Below are 22,314 nucleotides of genomic sequence, written 5' to 3' on the forward strand. Positions count from 1 at the left end.
TCACTCTATAGAGAACGTCCACATCCTGTTTTACAGCTCTATAGTGTAGGTGCTATATTCAGTCTCCTTTTGATGGACATTTAGATTGTTTTCAATATTTTGCAATTACAGATAATGCTGCAATGGATCTTACACACTCCTATTGTTGTTATTTTTGGAAGTTTTATATATATATATATATATATTTTAAAGATTTTATTTATTTGTTTATCCTAGAGAGAGACAGAGAGCAAGCGCAAGCATGCTCCCACACACAAGCGGGGGGGGAGGGCGGGGGGGGGAGAAGGACAAGCAGACTCCCCCCCCCCAACTCCCCGAGCCCAGAGCCTGACGCGAGTGGATCCCACCACCCATGAGATCATAACCTGAGCTGAAAGCAAGAGTCCATGCTCAACCTACTGATCCACGCAGGTGCCTCATGAATAGCATTTTTTAAAAGTTTAGCTTGTTCACATCGCTGGGTCAAAACCTCAAATTTTATAATATTTAAACCAAATAATTTTAGACGAAATGCAGAAGCAATGTTTATAAAACACAGTGAAACAGGGTATGTATTTCTGCACTGAAAATACCCAACTTTTTTTTGTGGCTATGTCTCAATAAATTTTTACATAAACATAACAGAGTATGATCCTGTCATGCCTGAGAGAGAAATACTCATCACCAGGTAATAAATGTAATCCTAGACATATGGTATTTAAAGTCTGCTCTGGAGTTTTCAGACCACGGGAATGTCACACTGAGTAAACTAAAATGCCTTTGTACTAGGATTCTTTTTTTTTTTAATTTTATTTATTTATTTGACAGAGAAGGAGAGAGAATAAGCGGTGGGAAGGGGCAGAGGGAGGGAAAGAGAGAGAGTGAGAGAGAAGCAGACTCCCCTCTGAGCAGGAAGCCTGATGTGGGGCTTGATCCCAGGACCCAGAGATCATGACCTGAGCCAAAGGCAGACGCTTAACCGACTGAGCCACCCAGGTGCCCCTGTACTAGGATTCGTGTGTGCTTGGTGTTTTATAGGCCATACATGTCTCTTGGAAGTCTTCGTGATCAAGTCATCTATCCTGATTCAGTGGATGACATGCATGATAAAGGCTGTACAGACCACGATCTGGAATGTATTCTACACAATGTCCACCTCTATCACATAGTTCAAAGAGAAGGAGGTAAAGTCTATCACTTTTAAAATGCATTTAACTTTGTTTCAAAAAAACAAACTTGGGTAAATAGTCCATGGTTTAATTTGAACGTATGCTGTTATTGGAACATAAACACAGAAGACAGACTTTATAGCATTTATTGCTTTTCCATTACTGACATCCTCTTTTCTGCTTGGGTTATATTTCCTGCAGCACACTAGGCTTTTTATTGTCTGCTGCTAGCATTTGAAAATAATTTTTCCTTCATATTTGAATATACAATTGTCCCTGAAGCCATCATCAATCTAGATGTATGTAAAGTCTGTGACAGAAATATTATCCTGTCGAGTTCTCAGCTTACATTAAACTAAATAATTTGAGAAGTAGGTATCAAAGAATTACTTTTTTGTTTTCAGACCCACAGTCTTACCAATACATTTTTTCCTCTTTCAAGTAGCACATAGAGAATTAGATAAAATACAGAAACTTCTATAGTATGTGTTTTATTCATAAGACATTTTTGAAAGAGTAGAATTAACAGTTATACATATGAGCTTAAAAAAGAATTACTTTCTAATAGTCAAACCTTTTTAAATTAATTTTTTATTTAAATTCAATTAATTAACATATAATGTATTATTGGTTTCAGAGGTAGAGGCCAGTGATTCATCAGTCTTATATAATACCCAGTGCTCATTACATCAGTGCCCTCCTTAATGTCCATCACCCAGTTACCCCATCCCCCCTGCACCCCTTCCCTCCAGCAACCCTCAGTTTGTTTCCTATGATTAAGCAACTAATTAATCATTGAATACTACACCAAAAACTAATGATGTGTACTATATGTTGGCTAATTAAACATAATAAAAAAAAAAGAGAGAGTCTTTTATGTTTTTTTTCCCTCTTTGATTTCATCTTGTTTTATTTTTTCCTCTCTTCCCCTATGATCTTCTGTTTTGTTTCTTAAATTCCACATATGAATGAGATCATATGATAATTATCTTTCTCTGATTGACTTATTTCACTTAGCATAATACCCTCTAGGTTCATCCATGTCATTGCAAATGGCAAGACTTCATTTTTTTTTTTTTTGATGGCCGAGTAGTGGTCCATTGTATATATATATCACATCTTCATTATCTATTCATGTCGATGGACGTCTGGGCTCTTTCCATAGTTTGGCTATTGTGAAAATTGCTGCTATAAACATTGGGGTGCACATACCCCTTCGGATCACTACATTTGTATCTTTGGGGTAAGTACCCAGTAGTGCAATTGCTGGGTCATACGGTAGCTCTATTTTCAACTTTTCAAGGAACCTCCATACTGTTTTCCAGAGTGGCTGCACCAGCTTGCATTCCCACCAACAGTGTAGGAGGTTTCCCCTTTCTCCACATCCTCACCAACATCTGTTGTTTCCTGACTTGTTAATTTTAGCCATTCTGACTGGTGTGAGGTGGTGTCTCATTGTGGTTTTGATTTGTATTTCACTGATGCCGAGTGATGTTGAACATTTTTTCATGTGTCTGTTGGTCATTTTATGTCTTCTTTCTAATAGTCATACTTTCAAATAACTTGATTACACATAATTTGATAGCCTTGAAAAACTATTGAAATAACAAGCTAGAATTCTAGGTTTAATTTTGCATAGGTTTTATGTTTCATTTCCTAGCCCATTTACCTATCAGAAGTACAGTGATTAAGAATGTGAACTTTGAAGTCAGAGTTCTAGAATCTTAATTAGCACTGTTGTCTGTATTTTCAACTGTAAAATGGGGATAACTATCTACCTAATAAGGATTCTGTGAATATTAAATAAGACTCTCTGTAGAGTCCCACAACTATGTGGTCAATTAATCTTTGACAAAGCAAGAAAGAATATCCAATAGGAAAAAGACAGTCTCTTCAACAAACGGTGTTGGGAGAACTGGACGGCAATATGCAAAAGAATGAAACTGGACCACTTTCTTACACCATACACAAACATAAATTCAAAATGGATTAAAGACCTAATGTGAGACCTGAAACCATAAAAATCCTAGAAGATAACATAGGCAGTAACTTCTTTGACATCGACCATAGCAACATTTTTTCCAGATATGTCTCCTGAGGCAAGGGAAATAAAAGCAAAAATAAACTGTTGGGACTACATCAAAATAAAAAGCTTTTGCAGACAGAAGACATGAACAGATATTTCTTCAAATAAGATATCCAGATGACCAAGAGACATATGAAAACATGTTCATCATCACTTACCATCAGGGAAATGAAAATCAGAACCACCAGGAGGTATCAACTCACACCTTCCAGAATGGCTAAAATCAACACAAAAAACAATCATTGGTGAGGATGTGGAGAAAAAGAAACCCTCTTGCACTGTTGGTGGGAATCCAAACCAGTGAAGCCACTCTGGGAAACAGTATGGAGTTTCCTCAAAAAGTTAAAAATAGAACTACCCTGTGATCCAGCAATCACAGGGTAGTTTACCCAAAGAATACAAAAGCACTAATATGAAAGGATAGATGCACCCCTGTGTTTATAGCAGCATTATTTATAATAGCCAAGATATGCCAGCAGCCCAAGTGTGCATCTACTGATGAATGGATACAGAAGAGGTGGTGTATCTATATACAGTGGAATATTACTCAGCCATAAAAAAGAATGAAATCTTGCCAATTGCAATGACATGGATGGAGCTAGAGAGTATTATGCTAAGCAAAATAAGTCAGTCAGAGAAAGACAAATACCGTATGATTTCACTCATATGTGGAATTTAAGAAACAAAACCAATGAGCAAAGGGAAAAAGAGAGAGAGACAAACCAAGAAATTGACTCTTTATTACAGAGAACAAACTGATGATTCCCAGAGGGGAGGGGAGCGGTAGGTTGGATTTAATCGGTGACAGGCAGTAAGGAGTGCACTTGTGATGAGCACCGGGTGTTGCATGGAAGTCTTGAATCACTATAATGTACAACTGAAACTAATATTACACTGTATGTGAACTAACTGGAATTAAAAACTTTTTTAAAAAGACTATAGAGTATTTAGAACAATGGCACATAGTAAATGCATAAGAATTAGTAGCTAATGGCAATATTACTACTCATAATATTGATACTATGATATTTTATCTTTTTGTGATGATTAGTACTTGATATTTTGTATGGAAATTTCATATATATTATTTCATTTGATTCTTATAATCAGCAAATGATGCAGACAAGAGATGCATTATTCTGTTTATTTTTATGATATTTATAATCACGAGTCATAAATACTAAAAATATGGAAAGCAGATCATCATTTTTTTTTCCATATAGTCAGCTCCTTCCCAGTTTTAAAACACCAGGGCAGAATAAATGCTGCATGTTAATCTTGGGGAAATTATTTTGGGTAAATTTGAAATCCAATCATCTAAATAGAAATTTACAATAAACATGGGCCATTCTATTCTTTCAAAGTCATCAAAAAGTTTAAGAACTTCTTTAAAGAATGTTTCAACCTTAATAATGTAACAGTAATTGTTATGATTTACTGAGTGCTTACCTTGCAGAATACATTAAGCAATGTACATTGTCATCTTATTTAATATTTATAACTGTCTCATGATGTGGGTGAATTTCACAGGTGAAATTCAGAAGTTTAGAAACTTCCCCAGGGGCCTACCACAAGTGTTATGACAGGGATTCAAATACAGATCTCACTTGAAAGTCAATGTTCTATACTAGGCTATGCCACTGTGCTATGCTATCTACTAGCTTCTTAGACATGAATGAGAACAGTTATATCCTTACACATAAAAAAAAATTCCAAGGAAGCCTACTCTCTACTCACTTAATCCTTAAAACATGAAACATGTTTCATGTTTTTAAGCAAAGCTGGAAAGCACCTAAATTTGCAAGGACATCACATACTTTAGAAGAAGCCTATTGAAGTTCTATTTAGACTAGCTAATACTTTGCTTAGAGAAATGCTTTGCTTTAGTTAAAGATGGAATTAAAAACTATGTTTCCAGGGGGAGGAGCAAGATGGTGGAGGAGTAGGAGACCTATATTTTGTCTGGACCCAGGAATTCATCTAGATAGGGATCAAACCATTCTGAACACCTACGAACTCAACAGGAGATCGAAGAAAAGAATAGCAGCAACTCTCTGAGCAGAAAAGCGACCACTTTCTGGAAGATAGGACATGCGGAGAAGTGAATCCGAGGCCATATTCAGGAAGATAGATGGCGGGGGAGGGGGCCTCCATCAGCCACTACCGGCAAGTGATAGAGCAGCAGAGCGCAAAATCGGACTTTTAGAAGTTGGTTCCGCTGAGGGACGTCGCTCCAGTGGCTAAGCGGGGGGTGGAACCCTCACTGGGACAGTGTGGTCTCAGGACCCTCGGGGTCACACAAAGACCAGGGGTGCCTGAGTGTGGCAGAGCTCCCAGGTATCAGAGCGGGGAAGCCGGCTGCAGAGACGGAGCCGAGGCACGGGTACTCAGCTCGGGGTTGCCATAAACCATGATCTGCAGCACAGTCAGGCCACCGCTCTTCCAGCAGGGACCCAACAAGAGGCAGATCCGGGGAGACTCACCTTCCTCCCCCGGGAGGAGCCGCGTGGGAGTGCACCGCAGGGATCTGCTGGGTTTGGAGACTCCACCTGGTCGGGTGCCAGAGACAGAAACGTGCGGTCACAGGCCGGGTGAGCACGGAGTGCAGCCGGAGACCGGGGAGACGGGAGAGATTGACTGCTTTTCTCTGGGGGCTCACTGAGGAGTGGGGCCCCAAGTTTTTGGCTCCTCCAGGGCAGAGATTGGGAGGCTGCCATTTTCACTCTTGTCCTCCAAAGCTGTACGGAAAGCTTGCAGGAACAAAAGCTCCCGAGAGCAAACCCAAGCAGATTACTTAGCCCGGACCTACAAGGGCAGGGCAATTCCATCTCCAGCAAAGACATTTGAGAACCAGGGCAACAGGCCCCTCCCCCAGAAGATTAGCAAGCACAGCCGGCCAAGACCAAGTTGCCCAATCAATGAGAACGGCAGAACTCCAGCGCTAGGGGAATACTGCACATAGAATTCATGGCTTTTTTACCATGATTCTTTAGTCTTTCAAAGTTAATTTTTTTTAACTTTTTTTTTAATTTTTCTTTTTCCCTTTCTCAACCAACATCTTATCAATCCCTTTTTTAAAAATTCTTTTTTATTTTTCATTTTTAGAGTCATATTCTATCCCTTCATAGTAGTTAACCTTATTTTTGGTATATATAAGTTGTTATCTCTTTAAAATTTTGGGAAACAGTTTCTTCTAACAGACCAAAATATACCCTAAATATCTAGTGTATGGCTTTGTTCTAGTCTCCTGCCTGATCACATTCTCTCCCTTTTTATTTTTTTTTTAAATTCTCTTCTTTCTTTTTTCAACCAACTTCTTATCAATTCCTTTTATAAGATCTTTTATAATTTTCATCTTTACAGTCATATTCCATCCCTTCATCGTATTAACTCTTATTTTTGTACATGTGTAAGTTTTTCTTTCTTTAAAATTTTGGGAGGCACTTTCTTCTAACTGACCAAAATACGCAAAATCTAGTGCATGGCACTGATCTATGGAGCAGCCTGATCATATTTGCTCATATTCTGTTTTTTGTTTGTTTGTTTTTTATCTTTTTCTTTTCTTTTTTCTTCCTTTACCTTTCTTTTCCTCTGATTTCAGGTCTCTTCTGATTTGTTTAGTGTATATTTTTCTGGGGTTGTTTTACCCTGTTAGCATTTTGTTCTCTCATTCGTCTGTTCTCCTCTGGACAAAATGACAAGATGGAAAAAATCACCTCAAAAAAAAGAACAAGAGGCAGTACCAACTGCCAGGGACCTAATCAATATGGAAATCAGTAATATGTCAGAACTAGAGTTCAGAATGACAATTATAAAGATACTAGCTGGGCTTGAAAAAAGCATGGAAGATATTAGAGAAACTCTTTCTGGAGAAATAAAAGAACTAAAATCTAACCAAGTCAAAATCAAAAAGGCTATTAATGAGGTGCAATCAAAAATGGAGGCTCTAACTGCTAGAATCAATTAGGCAGAAGAGAGAATTAGTGATATAGAAGACCAAATGATGGAAAATAAAGATGCTGAGAAAAAGAGAGATAAACAACTACTGGATCACGAGGGCAGAATTCGAGAGATAAGTGATAGCGTAAGATGAAACAATATTAGAATAATTGGGATCCCAGAAGAAGAAGAAAGAGAGAGAGGGGCAGAAGGTATATTAGAGCAAATTATAGCAGAGAACTTCCCTAATTTGGGGAAGGAAACAGGCATCAAAATCCAGGAGGCACAGAGAACCCCCCTCAAAATCAATAAAAATAGGTCAACACCCCGACATCTAATAGTAGAACTGACAAGTCTCAGAGACAAAGAGAAAATCCTGAAAGCAGCTTGTGAGAAGAGATCTGTAACCTACAATGGTAGAAATATTAGATCGGCAACAGACCTATCCACAGAGACCTGGCATGCCAGAAAGTTTTTCTTTCTGGCCTGCCAGAAAGAAAGGACTGGCATGATATATTCAGAGCACTAAATGAAAAAAATATGCAGCCAAGAATACTATATCCAGCTAGGCTGTCATTGAAAATAGAAGGAGAGATAAAAAGCTTCCAGGACAAACAAAAACTAAAGGAATTTGCAAACACGAAACCAGCCCTACATGAAACATTGAAAGGGGTCCTCTAAGCAAAGAGAGAGCCTAAAAATAACATAGACCAGAAAGGAACAGAGACAATATACAGTAACAGTCACCTTACAGGCAATACAGTGGCAATAAATTCATATCTTTCGATAGTTACCCTGAATGTAAATAGGCTAAATGCCCCAATCCAAAGACACAGGCTATCAGATTGGATATAAAAAACAAGACCCCCATCAATATGCTGTCTGCAAGAGACTCATTTTAGACCCAAAGACACACCCAGATTGAAAGTGAGGGGGTGGAAAACCATTTACCATGCTAATGGACACCAAAAGAAAGCTGGGGTGGCAATCCTTATATCAGACAAATTAGATTTTAAACCAGGACTATAATAAGAGATGAGAAAGGACATTATATTCTACTTAAAGGGTCTATCCAATAAGAAGATCTAGCAATTGTAAATATCTATGCCCCTAACATGGGAGCAGCCAATTATGTAAGCCAATTAATAACAAAAGCAAAGAAACACATCAACAATACAATAATAGTAGGGGACTTTAACACCCCCTCACTGAAATGGACAGATCATCTAAGCAAAAGATCAACAAGGAAATAAAGACTTTAAATGACACACTGGACCAGATAGACTTCACAGATATATTCAGAACATTCCATTCCAAAGCAACAGAATACACATTCTTCTCTAGGGCCCATGGAACATTCTCCAGAATAGATCACATCCTGGGTCACAAATCAGGTCTCAACCGGTACCAAAAGATTGGGATCATTCCCTGCATATTTTCAGGCCACAGTGCTTTGAAACTAGAACTCAATCACAAGAGGAAAGTTGGAAAGAACTCAAATACATGGAGGCCAAAGAGCATCCTACTAAAGAATGAATGGGTCAACCAGGAAATTAAAGAAGAGTTAAAAAAAATTCATGGAAACAAATGAAAATGAAAACACAACTGTTCAAAATCTTTGGGATGTAACAAAGGCAGTCCTAAGAGGAAAGTATATAGCAATACAAGCCTTTCTCAAGAAACAGGAAAGGTCTCAAATACACAGCCTAACCCTACACCTAAAGGAGCTGGAGAAAGAACAGCAAAGAAAGCCTAAACTCAACAGGAGAAGAGAAATAATAAAGATCAGAGCAGAAATCAATGAAATAGAAACCAAAAGAATAGTAGAACAGATCAACGAAACTAGGAGCTGGTTCTTTGAAAGAATTAACAAGATTGATAAACCCCTGGCCAGACTTATCAAAAAGAAAAGAGAAATGACCCAAATAAACAAAATCATGAATGAAAGAGGAGAGATCACAACCAACACCAAAGAAATACAAACAATTATAAGAACATATTATGAGCAACTATATACCAGCAAATTAGATAATCTGGAAGAAATGGATGCATTCCTAGAGATGTATCAACTACCAAAACTGAACCAGGAAGAAATAGAAAACCTGAACAGACCTATCACCACTAAGGAAATTGAAGCAGTCATCAAAAATCTCCCAACAAGCAAAAGCCCAGGGCCAGACGGCTTCCCAGGGGAGTTCTACTAAACACTTAAAGAAGCATTAATACCTATTCTTCTGAAACTGTTCCAAAAAATAGAAATGGAAGGAAAACTTCCAAACTCGTTTTATGAGGCCACCATTACCTTGATCCCAAAACCAGACAAATTCCACATCAAAAAGGAGAATTACAGACCAATATCCTTGATGAACACAGATGCAAAAATTCTCACCAAAATACTAGCCAATAGGATCCCACAGTACATTAAAAGGATTATTCACCATGACCAAGTGGGATTTATCCCTGGGCTGCAAGGTTGGTTCAACACCCGCAAATCAATCAATGTGATACAATACATTCATAAAAGAAAGAACAAGAACCATATGATCCTCTCAATAGATGCAGAAAAAGCATTTGACAAAGTACAGCATCCTTTCTTGATCAAAACTCTTCAGAGTGTAGGCATAGAGGGTACATACCTCAATATCATAAAAGCCATCTATGAAAAACCCAAAGAGAATATCATTCTCAATGGGGAAAACCTGAGAGCTTTCCCCCTAAGGTCAGGAACACGGCAGGGATGTCCACTATCACCACTGCTATTCAACATAGTATTAGAAGGGTATGTGCTGTGGTGAGCGCTGTGAATTGTGTAAGACTGTTGAATCACAGACCTGTACCTCTGAAACAAATAATACATTATACGTTAAAAAAAAAAGAAGATAGTAGGAAGGGAAAAATGAAGGGGAGGAAATCAGAGGGGGAGACCAACCATGAAAGACTATGGAGTCTGAGAAACAAACTGAGGGTTCTAGAGGGGAGGGGGGTGGGAGATGGGTTAGCCCAGTGATGGGTATTAAGGAGGGCACATACTGCATGGAGCACTGGGTGTTATACACAAACAATGAATCATGGAACACTACATCAAAAACTAATGATGTGATGTATGGTGATCAACATAACATAATAAAATAAAATTAAAAAAAATATTAAAAAAATAAAAAGTATGTTTCATTCTATGAAAGAGGTTACAAAATAGACAGGAGTAAAAGTGTTAACAAATGTTAACATGAACTAGAGCATTATGTACATCTCAAGGAAGCAGGAAAAATGTTTTCTTTGCTGGCCTCGGCTCACTAAATCATCATCAGAGGTGAAATTATAACTCAGAGTTTTGATTTATATGTTCTATGATCAAGCAATATTGCCTACTAAAACTTTTGGGTTTAGTGGAACAGAGGACATGATTTTATTTAAATATGTAAAGCTAAAGTTTCCTTTGACCCAAATACTTTTCTCTTGTGCTTTCTCAGTTGGCAGGGGAAAAAAAAAATTAAGCCCAGACTATTTCTCCATTGTGTAGCAATCTGAACTTATTTTTCAAATCCTTGCTTATGTTTCATAAATGCTATAAAATTCAGTTATAGAGAAAAATTGTATTTCAACAGTTTTCACCAGAAGCAAGAACTTTAAACCAGATGACATTTTGAGATTTTTTTCCTAGTATAAAATTGTAAGGATATGTTTTTAAATGAACAGAAAATTCCTGGAATTTCACTCAAGAAATTGAACAGTGGTACCCACTGGGGAATATTATTAAGAAATAGGGAAAATCTTTTCAATCTAGTGCATAAAAAACAACAAAGACTCTACTTCCTATTTTCTTTCCCTTTGTCCAAGTTTATTTAGAAAGTTTAATGAAGGTGAAAATTTAGTTGAGGGATAAGGAATAGGGCAAAGAGCCTGAATTTTTTCCAAATGGGAGAATTAAGCCTTGAATACTTGGGATTTGGAATTGTTGTCCTGAGTGTATGTGTCAAGTTTTGGCAGTCATTTTGCTCTTTGAAAATCAGACTTTGCCTACTCTGATCTATTTTCTGATATTCCCACAGATAAATATTTGATATGGCCCTATCTCTCATAGGCCTCATGGTTTTGTTTTGCGTAAGCTTTTCTTGTTACAAAATACAGCCATAAAAATAATAAAAATCATCAAATTTTCAAATATAAAAATGCGTAATTGAGAAAGTAAAAGTCTCATCATTCCATTCCTGGAGGGGTTTGTGGTGTGTGTGTGTTTATAGAAATGCAATCATAATTTATATAAATGTATATGCATGTATATATCTACACACACACAAAATTCTGCAGCTTGGTTTTTCATATAAAAAAATATTCCAGTACATTTCTACATCAGTATGCATATATGTAACCGATTTTAAAAATAGAAGCCTTGCTTTTTATATAAATACCAACAGAAAGTCAGTAGTTAAGATGTTGTGAGAGGTGGTGTGAAGGTAGACCTACATATAAATCTTAGCTCTGATCTCTAGCTGTGCAAACTTAGACTTGTCAACTACTCTGTGGATTTCAATTTACCCACTTATAAAATGCAACCAGTAAGATCTAGCTCAAAAGGTTGTGGAATGGATGATGAGAAAACTCATATAAAGTATCAGGCACATGGAAGCCATTTAAGTTAGTTTCTGTCTTACTCTTTGTAGACTTTGCAATAGGCCTGTGCAAATTGTTGGTCTTTTCTCCTACCATCCTCCAAAATAAGCATAAGTATACCAACTTTTTAGAGATATCCAGAAACAAACAAATTTTAAAAGTGTCCGTATTTGGAATTCTTAGAACATGTTTTATCAGTATAAGAAATTATTACCATTAAAAAATATGAAATCCAGGGTGCCTGGGTAGCTCAGTTGTTAAGTGTCTGCCTTTGGCTCAGGTCATGATCCCAGAGTCCTGGGATCGAGCCCCGCATTGGGCTCCCTGCTCAGCTGGAAGCCTGCTTCTCTCTCTCCCACTCCCCCTGCATGTGTTCCCTCTCTCACTGTCTCTCTCTGTCAAATGAATGAATAAAATCTTTAAAAAAATTTAAAAATATGAAATCTAAAACAAAATGCTTATAAATGAGGCCCTCTAGATTATCCAAGCATATGTTCTGTAAAATATGAGGTCCTTTGCGTCAATAATTTAAACTTGCCAGGGTAAAAACAGTAACGATTAAACAAATGCCTTATAAAAATATATATTGTTATATGTTTTTAAGGATGGGATGCTGTTATGGACTGGAAAGATGTTCTGTCAGGAGGGGAAAAGCAAAGAATGGGCATGGCTCGCATGTTTTATCACAGGTAAGTATGCCATCGTCGTAACTAAAAAAAATCTTTGGACAGGATTCTATGTCCTCATCTTTAGTTTAAAAATATCTTCCTGGGGAATGGAGGGGTGGGCAAAATGGGTGAAAGAGAGTGGGAGATACAGGCTTCCAGTTATGGAATGAATAAATCACAGAAAAAAGGCACAGCATAAGGAATATAGTCAGTGACATTGTAATAGTGTCTGATGACAGACGCAGCTACATTTGCGGTGAACATAGCCTAATGTATAAACTTGTCCAATCACTCTGTTGTATACCTGAAACTAATGTAACACTGTGTGTCAACTATACTCAAATAAAAAAGAAAGAAAAAAGGAAAAACAAATGTTTAGAATTTACAGGTTTAATTTTCTTGTTATTTTTTTTCATGTGTTGGAAATCTCCCAGTCTTTTTTTCTATTTCTTAGGTTGAGTAATGTTAGATGACAAAATTAAATTTTCACATATCCTAAGTTTGAAAAGATTATTACTAATTTTAAAATGTGATGAATACATAACTACTATTATATTGTGAACACAGTAGGTAGGCATTCAATACTACTTCTGAATTAAATTATTAAATTCAAACTAAATTAACTTTTCAAGCACTCAGTAGTCTTTTAAGCTCAGTAGTGCTCTCCTCCTTAAAAATCAGACACTTATCTAATGTAAAAAGGAACCAACCAGCATAGGTCTTAATGGACTCAGAAAAAGAGAGATACAGCAAATAATTTCTCTTGATAAAACTTTTCTCTCTGCAATCAGCTTCATAGCCTTTTGAGGTTCAAGGATACCAAGCACAAGAGGCTGGAAAGAAATATTAAACCTATTTTGAAATATTCTTCTTATCTGTCCTATTCTTTTCTGAAGAAGATCTCTCTCTGCCTCTGTCTCTTTCTCTTAATCTTAGGCCTCTGGCAATGAGAATCAGAGTTGTATGCAAAGCAGGAGGCAATCAGGAATTATGTGACTCAGTGTTAATAACCATCTTAGGGAAAAAAGGACCAAGAGTTATGTACATGAATGCCTAAATGGCACAGTTTATGGTTGTAAACTGGGGCAGATGTGACATTCTGAAGGAGTTGCAGTAGAAGCAGTAATACTTTTGTAGGGAACTTTAAAAAACTGATAAAAGGAGCAAAAATATATATATATATCATGGAAGCCTCATTAAATACTTAGCAACCAGTTAGCCCACACTTAGCGATCAGTTGGCTATCAATTTTTTAAAAAAACTTTTATTGGGGCGCCTGTGTGGCTCAGTCAGTTAAGTGGTTGCCTTTGGCTCAGGTCATGACCCCAGGGTCTTGGGATGGAGTCCCGCATGGAGGCCTGCGTTGGGCTGCTTGCTCAGGAAGCAGGCTCCTTGCTCAGCGGGGAGCCTGCTTCTCCCTCTCCCTCTGTGTGCCTGCTGCTCCCCCTGCTTGTGCTCTTTTTCACACTATCTCTCTCTCTGTGTCAAATAAATAAATAAAAAAATCTTTAAAAAAATTTAAAAACCTTTTATTATGGAAAAAACATCAAAACTCCATCAAAGAGAAAATTGTAAGTTGAATCCCACATTCCCACCACACTGATTCACCAAGTGCAACATTTTACCACACTTAATTTATCTATTTTTATTTTTAATTCTGAAGTGTTTTAAAGCAAATCCCAAATATCATGGCATTTTTTCCTAAAAACTGTGGCATCAAGAAAATATAAGAATATTTTCTTACATAATAACTACCTTATAATCATAGCTAATAAAATTGATAAAAATTAAAGTTGTCTAATACCAGGCTCATATTCAAAGTTTCACTAATTGTCTCAAAAATATTTTTTATAGTTGATTTGTTCAAACATATTGAATTTTGTTGTTATATCTTTTAATCATTTTTAAACTAAGGTCTCTGCTACTCCGTGTCCCACCACCACTCACCCTCCAATCTTGTATGTCATTGATTTGCTAAAGAAATAGGATTAGAGATAGAGAACAAACTGAGGGTTGATGGAGGGAAGTGATGGGAGAGGAGCTAGATGGGTGATGGGTATCATCACTTGTGATGAGCTGAATGTTGTATGTAAATGATGAATCACTGAATTCTACTCCCAAAACCAATATTGAGCTGTATGTTAACTAACTAGAATTTAAATAAAAAAATAAAAGAAGATATAAGAAAAAAAAAAGAAATAGGGTTAGTTGTCCCATAAGAATATTCCTCATTCTAGATCTGATTACTTCCTCATGGAATCTTTTACCTCTTTCTTTAATCTCCTATTTTTCTTATAAACTAGAAATTAGAGCTAAAAGCTTAATTATATTTTAGTTTAGCCTTTTTAATAAGAATATAACATATTTATTATTGAAAAAGGAACATATTTAAATAATTTTATTAAAATATAATTATATGTACATTTCATGAAAGTAGAAAATTTAGATAAGTAAAAAAAATTTATTTTCTCATTACCTATGTTAAATAACAAAAATTCAGGTAAATTTTAAAGAAACAATTGGCTTTATTGAACAATTCATGAATAAGACAGCATCCCATCTAGCAAGTAGAGAGGAGCTCCAGAGGGCTACAGAAAGGGAATAGTTTTTAAAAGTAGGACAAGGAAGTCATGAACAAACTCACCTCTTACAGGGATTCTAAAGGGTCTTAATTAGGTGGATTACCTCACCAATGCTGACCAGGAAATTCTAGACTGACCAGTTCAGATTACATTCCTGGGGAAGGTTGAACCTGCAATTAGGTTGGATATTAAGCCCCAGTTTGGTGACATGGACCTAGCACAAGTGACTCTATTTTGGGCCTGTATGTAGTATCTAGCTAGAGTTTTTTAATAAGAAAAAATATTGTATTAATAACATGGTATTTGGAATTTAAGAAACAAAACAGATGAACCTAGGGGAAGGGAAGGAAAAATAAAATAAGATAAAACAGAGAGGGAGGCAAACCATAAAAGACTCTCAACGACAGGGAACAAACAGAGTTGCTAGAGGGGATGTGGGTGGGGGGATGGAGTAACTGGGTGATGGGCATTTGGGAGGGCACTTGATGGAATGAGCACTGGGTGTGATGTGCAACTGATGAAGCACTAAATTCTACCCCTTAAGCTACTATATGTTAACTAAGTTACATTTAAATAAAAAAATTAAAAGAAAAAGAAAAAAATAACATGGTATTTATAATAATGTGCATGGTTAGCTCAAGAATATGGCAAGCTAATTTGCATTGACATGGATGGAGCTAGAGAGTATTATGCTAAGCAAAATAAGTCAGTCCAAGAAAGACAAGTATCATATTGATTTCACTCATGTGGAATTTAAGAAACAAAACACTGGGTGATGGGCATTAAGGAGGGCACGTGATGTGATGAGCACTGGGTGTTATATGCAACTAATCAATAACTGAACTCTATACCTGAAACTAATGATGTACTATATATTGGTTAATTAAATTTAAATAATAATAATAAAAAAAGAAACAAAACAGATGAGCAAAGGGAAAAAAAGAGAGAAAAAGAGGCAAACCAAGAAAGAGATTCTTAACTATAGAGAACAAAGTGATGGTTACCAGAGGGGAGGTGGGTGGGGGGATGGGTGAAATAGGTGAAGGGGATTAAGGAGGATATTTATTGTGATGAGCACCGGGTGATGTATGTAAGTATTGAATCACTACATTGTACACCTGAAACTAATATCACACTGTATGTTAACTAACTAGAATTTAAATAAAAACTTTTAAAAACGAATATGGCAAGCTAAAAAATTACAAACCAAAATTTGCTAACTCAGAATTTTTAGTGCAGTGTATTTTAGAATGCCCCTTTCTCAGATGATGTGGTGAGATTCAAGAGTAAACTTTACTGTTTGACATTTATGACCAGCTGTTAACCCACTATCCCCTGAATCTGTTTGAGCCTTGTCCATAAATATTCAGTAATATGATCACCAGCATAGTGGGTGAAATATAATATGATGGAATGTAAAATGCGATGATAAATTTCTCACTGTGTTGGTGTGTTAATAAAATAAACCCTGTAACAAAGAGCAAGAGGCATTAATCTCAACCCAAAGAGATTTTTAAGTACTTGTATCTTGAAATAAATAGTTGATACTTGGTATCTAAAATATTTTGGATACAATGTGAGATTAAATAAATATCAAGTTACAAGCATACCGATAGAAAGAAAATTTAGTGACCTATAGAGAGATCCGTGAAGATGAGCAACACACACACACACACACACACACACACACACACACCCCAGTTCCGCCAAGAAAACAAAAGAACAAAAGTATGGAATCTACCTTGCATCTGCTAGCTTAAGGATTACCATGACAACTGAGTGTAAGACATATACTTTATTTCTAATTCTAAGATGGCATCTCTTCTCTGTTTAGCTCAAAGCACTCTGAAAAATGACACAGTATAATAAATAACTAAATTACTAGAAAGAGATTTACACAGAAAAAGAAAAATTTATCTCAAATTGCTCTCTTTTATTCTTCCTTTTCTTCTCCCTTTTTTCTACTTAAAAAAAATTATACACAAAATAGTAACCAACTCTGAGACAAAGAAGTAGTGCTTAATAGTTAATCAGAACAGTAACCAAAAGCCAACCAGCACTATTTCTGTTGATGTTATGGGGAATCTCCAGTGATCTTTCATTTCTTTGCGTGGAGAGCAGTTATTAAAGTCAAACGGGGTGTTAAAGCTATCTTGACTCCTGCATCTATTAGCCTTGACTATCCTCCCTGGAATAGGTAACAGGATCCTACCAGTAAATAAATCCAGCTTATAAAAACAATTTAAAGTGCTAAATAAGTATGGTGAAGGAGAAGTTATTACTGGCTTTAATGTTTACCTTTTCATTGTCATTTATTTTTAAAGATCAGAGTATCTTCATGGAGGAAATTGTCTTGGTAAATACTTGATACTGATTTTCAGCTCTGAAATAAATAATAGATGACACTGCATGTGTTGACCTTTGGTCCCATTAACAAAGCTAAGTCATGTTGCTGAGTACCGAATACGTACCTAAAGTCCAGATAGGCTTGAACGAAGACAGGGAAAGGAAAAAAGAAAGATAAGAGCAGGGGGGCTTAGAAGAAAGGAAGAGAATAAACAGAAGGAAATGGTAGCAAACGTTAGATGCCTCTGACAGTAGTGGAAAGTCATTTCCAAAGTAAAAATCGAGCTAGAAAAATAACTTACTGAGTATAATCAGAAAAAATATATACCGATTTTTTCCCCTTAAGAATTTGATTGCAAAGCATGGTCTCAATGTTACCAGGTTAAATGCCCACTCTAAATTTGTCAGATTAGGCACACTACCTTTTGCGGAATCTTGCAGCAACGAAATTCCGTTAATCATGCTTTGGTACTTACATTGTTGATAAAGTTATCTTCTCAATAAATCTTTGCTAACAGGGCTTTTGGCCTGTTTGATAAGTAGCTACTGTAATGTATTTTTCACGTAATTAGTCAGAACCTGTCACCAGGAATGAACTTGCCTTCTGTGGGAAAATGCACTCAGTGACCTGCCTCATCTTTCCTATGTCTCATACCCATGATTCACCCATCTGCATAACAATAAAGCTTATTGTATAGCGAGCGGGCATCAGGAAATCTATTTAAAATTGCAGAAGAATATAATATTCTAATCCAAAGAGGGAAGATGACTGCTCTTTTGCTTTATCATTTATGACCTTTAATAATGTGATATACTCTTTTGCTCCTTTTAAGTTAACATTGTGGGGCACCTGGCTGGCTCAGTCGGTAGAGCATGTGACTCCTGATCTTGGGGTTGTGAGTTCAAGCTCTCACATTGGGTGTAGAGCGTACTTAAAAAAATAAATTAATGAAGTTAACGTTGCAACTCATACTGCCCATGTAAAGATTTATAATTCGAATGGGAAAATCATTCATTTATTTGTGTTTATTTTTTTCAAGACCAAAATACGCATTGCTAGATGAATGTACCAGTGCTGTCAGCATTGATGTTGAAGGAAAGATATTTCAGGCTGCAAAAGGAGCTGGAATTTCCTTACTATCTATAACACACAGGCCTTCTCTGTGGTGAGTGTTCCCAATGTTAATTTGCAATAGACAGTTTTTCTTTACAATTCTCAGAGGATAACTTTGCCTAAACTTTCACTATAGAGCATAGGATATTTCACTTATTTTCTACCCATATTTCTGTTAAATTGAACACTGGTAGTGTAGGTACCCTAAACCTAACATTGTAAGATTAATGTGCTATTTGAAAATGGTTATCGGGCGCCTGGGTGGCTCAGTCGTTAAGTGTCTGCCTTCGGCTCAGGTCATGATCCCAGGGTCCTGGGATCGAGTCCCACATCGGGCTCCGTGCTCGGCAAGAAGCCTGCTTCTCCCTCTCCCACTCCCCCTTCTTGTGTTACTGCTCTCGCTATCTCTCTCTCTGTCAAATAAATAAATAAAATCTTTAAAAAAAAAAGAAAAAAAAAGAAAATGGTTATCACATTCCAATAATTCTGAAAAGAAATAGAAAAATCCAGTGATTTTTTTAACTGAAAATATTCATAATGCATATCATGTACAGGGAAAAATATATTTATGTAATTTTATATCATCTTTTTAGCCCCTTTTACAAAATCCAGGAAAAAAAATTCCACAATTTAATATTCTCCCAAATGGAGAAAACACAGGGGGACAAAGCTTTTTGGGGGGAACGGTTTTGTTTTAAGGAAAAATGAATGAAAATATTTTCTAAATAACAGCTCATTAAACTCAATGGGATTTCCCCTATTTTAAAAAAAATGATAACACTATTTTTACCATTCCCCTACTTTTGTACTGATTCATCGCCATAATAATAGTTGCTGTTGCAGATTCAGCACCTATTCTGTTCCAGGTTCATTTTATTTTAAGTCGCATAACAACACTATATTGAGTATAGGTAGTCTAACTATTCCCATTTTACAGATGAAGAAACTGAGAACTAGAAAAATGAGGAAAGTAACTTTCATGATCACACTCTCTATACTATAGTATGCTGCTCTTCTTATTATAAGGAACTCAAAATGCACCGTATATGTAAGCCATAAAAACACTTGTTCATTCATAGTATACTCCACTACTTGGATATTTCTGTTTCATCAATCAAAATCTTTTCTTTTGGTATATTAGTAACTACAGTGGACTCTATACGCATTAGCCTCCTATTTTCCAAGGGACAGAAAGGACTTCTCCCCTCTCTGTAGCAGGTGGCTAATCATCTTCTATGCCAAAGCTGTCGTCATGTACGTGACTTCCAACCTAGGCTGAGTAACAAGCTTTATTGGAATTAATCCTGGAAGCCCTTCTAGACTTTTCACTGTATTGAGAATGTTTACTTTAAAATTATGAGTTAACTGAGTGTGCAGTTCAGATCAGGCTCTCATTGTTCAACATTCTTTGATTCTGTGTTCTACTTCTATTGAGACGATAATAATCTATTTTCACTCTTCATTTAAACATTCAAATTTTTCAAAATTTTTTCCCTCAGAGAGGTGACCTGAAAATAGAACATTTCATGAAGTGACCTTTTCTATAGAACTTTGTGGTTTGTCTCTTTGTCATTAAGCACTAACTGGCATCTGGAGTGATAAGAGCCTGACTTACTAATCTCTCCAGAAGCAGTCTGGATCTAGTCCAGGATGAGTACATGGCAATGAGTGTGATTCCTCTGACTTTTCCCTTGAGAAAAACCAACAGGAACTGGACTTTCACAACATATGACATTTGTCTATAAATCCCTGAATCAGTGATGACATAGAACCACGCCAGAACTCTTGAGCCCTTTCTGGTATGGACTTGTCATTTCCAGACATCCTTCCTAATTGATCACATGTTGGGATAACATGGAGTTATGTCTTAGTTCTGGTGCTTTTTCTGACTTTATCAATGGATTTATTATCCTATTCTGTCATTCAGTTCCTTATTCAAGTAGCCTAAAGAGTCATTGGAAGCATGTTCAGCCATTTTTTTTCTCAATTGAAGGAACAAATGGGTTTTTGTTGTTGTTGTGTTTTTAAAGATTTTATTTAGAGCAATGTTATGGTCACAGAAATATTGAGAGGAAGGAACAGAAATATCCCATATGCTCTGCCCCCACACATGCATAGCCGTATTATCAACATTCTCCACTAGAGTGATACATTTGTTACAATGATGAACCTACATTGACCCATCATTATGACCCAAAGTCCATAATTTACATTAGGGTTCACTCTTGGTGGTGTACAATCTATGTGTTTGGACAAATTTATAGTTGCATATATCCATCCTTACAGTATTGTACAGAGTATTTTTACTGTTCTAAAAATTCTCTGTGCTCTTCCTATTCATTCCTCCCTTCCCTCAAGCCATAGAAACCACTATCTGTAATGTCTCCATAATTTTGCCTTTTTCAGAATGTCATATAGCTGGAATCATATAGTATGTAGCCTTTTCAGTTTGGCTTCTTCACTTAGTAATATTCAGTTAAATTTTCTCCATGTCTTTTCATGGCTCAATAGCTCATTTCTTTTTAGCACTGAATAATATTCCATTGTTTAGATGTAGACAGTTTATTTATCCATTCACCTACTAAAGGACATCTTGGTCGCTTCCAGTTTGGGCAATTATAAATAAATCTGCTAGAAACATTCATATAAAGGTTTTTGGGTAGACACAAGTTTTCTCAACTCCTTTGGGTAAATATCAAGGAGTGCAATTTGCTGGATCATATGGTAAGAGTATGTTTAGTTTTTTAATAAACTGCAAAATTGTCTACCCAAGTGGCTGTACCATTTTGCAATCCCACCAACAATGAATGAGAGTTTCTGCTGCTCCATGGCCTTGTGGGCATTTGGTGTTATCAGTGTACTGGATGTTTGGCCATTTTAATAGGTGTATAGAGGACAAATGAATTTTAAAGCAAATAACAAAATCTGTAATTTTATGCCTTTTAACAAGAAAAATGTTTTTAATTGCAGCTATTCATAGTATATTTTCCCATAAAACTAAAAGTCATGTTACTTCTGCATTATGAATTAATTTAGACATTGTAGGTTGAAGAGATCCATCATTTCTGATTAGCCTTTCTTCCTAGATGAAATTCTTATTTTCCCTGAAAAGATTTCAGAAGAGAGAAAAAAATGTATTATATTTTCCCCATGACAGCAAAGGGGTAATTGTTGATTGTAAAGATTAAAATCAATATCAGTATACAAAGAGCTCAACAATTATAGAACCTTATTAAATTATTTGGTTCCTGGATAGAATTATAGCTTTATACCTACCACTTTCCTAAGCTTGATCCTATTAGTGCAGGAAGTCTACAGATTATTTCCAACGAGCCTCAGTTAATAGTTTCCTTTAAAATCCTCTAAGGCAAACCCTGAAATATTATTTTAGTCCATTATATATAACATACCTCTGAATCTCAGGTCATGAAGCACCCATACATTTTCTTCCTCCCATGTAGAAATCAAATAATGTTGTGGGACTGGAGCGACGAGCCAAACCTTCACTATACATTGAAGACAGGAGTTGCCCAAGATCAGAACTACTGCATTCTAAAATTGCTCCCAGTTGTAATCCAACGTTAGGAAAGCCCAAGAATATTAAAAACAAGATCATTCATCTCTGTCATATGTTATCAAAAACATGAACTTTCGACCTTCAGCTTGAGAGTGATTTTTACTCTTTTGACACAGTTTAACACAGGTTAGTTTCCCCATCTTACAGCATGATCCATCCAATCAAAATGAGATGAAACCAGAGGTTTTTCAGTTGATGAATAGATAAACAAAGCATGTAAAATCATGCAGTGGAATATTATTC

General features: G+C 36.3%; 1 protein-coding gene across 2 annotated transcripts in view; it reads left to right on the forward strand.

The window, feature by feature from the left end:
* Nucleotides 1–22,314, forward strand: part of ABCD2 (ATP binding cassette subfamily D member 2) — a 65,294-nt gene that overhangs the window by 41,237 nt on the left and 1,743 nt on the right. For both annotated transcript variants that reach the window (XM_021690389.1, XM_021690390.1), the window contains exons 7-9: nucleotides 1,018–1,163; nucleotides 12,389–12,473; nucleotides 18,421–18,546. In XM_021690389.1, coding sequence (XP_021546064.1) covers nucleotides 1,018–1,163; nucleotides 12,389–12,473; nucleotides 18,421–18,546 — 357 coding nt within the window. The remainder of the gene's footprint in view (nucleotides 1–1,017; nucleotides 1,164–12,388; nucleotides 12,474–18,420; nucleotides 18,547–22,314) is intronic.

This window comes from Neomonachus schauinslandi, chromosome 5 (genome assembly GCF_002201575.2).
Source record: "Neomonachus schauinslandi chromosome 5, ASM220157v2, whole genome shotgun sequence".
Classification (NCBI taxonomy): domain Eukaryota; kingdom Metazoa; phylum Chordata; class Mammalia; order Carnivora; family Phocidae; genus Neomonachus; species Neomonachus schauinslandi.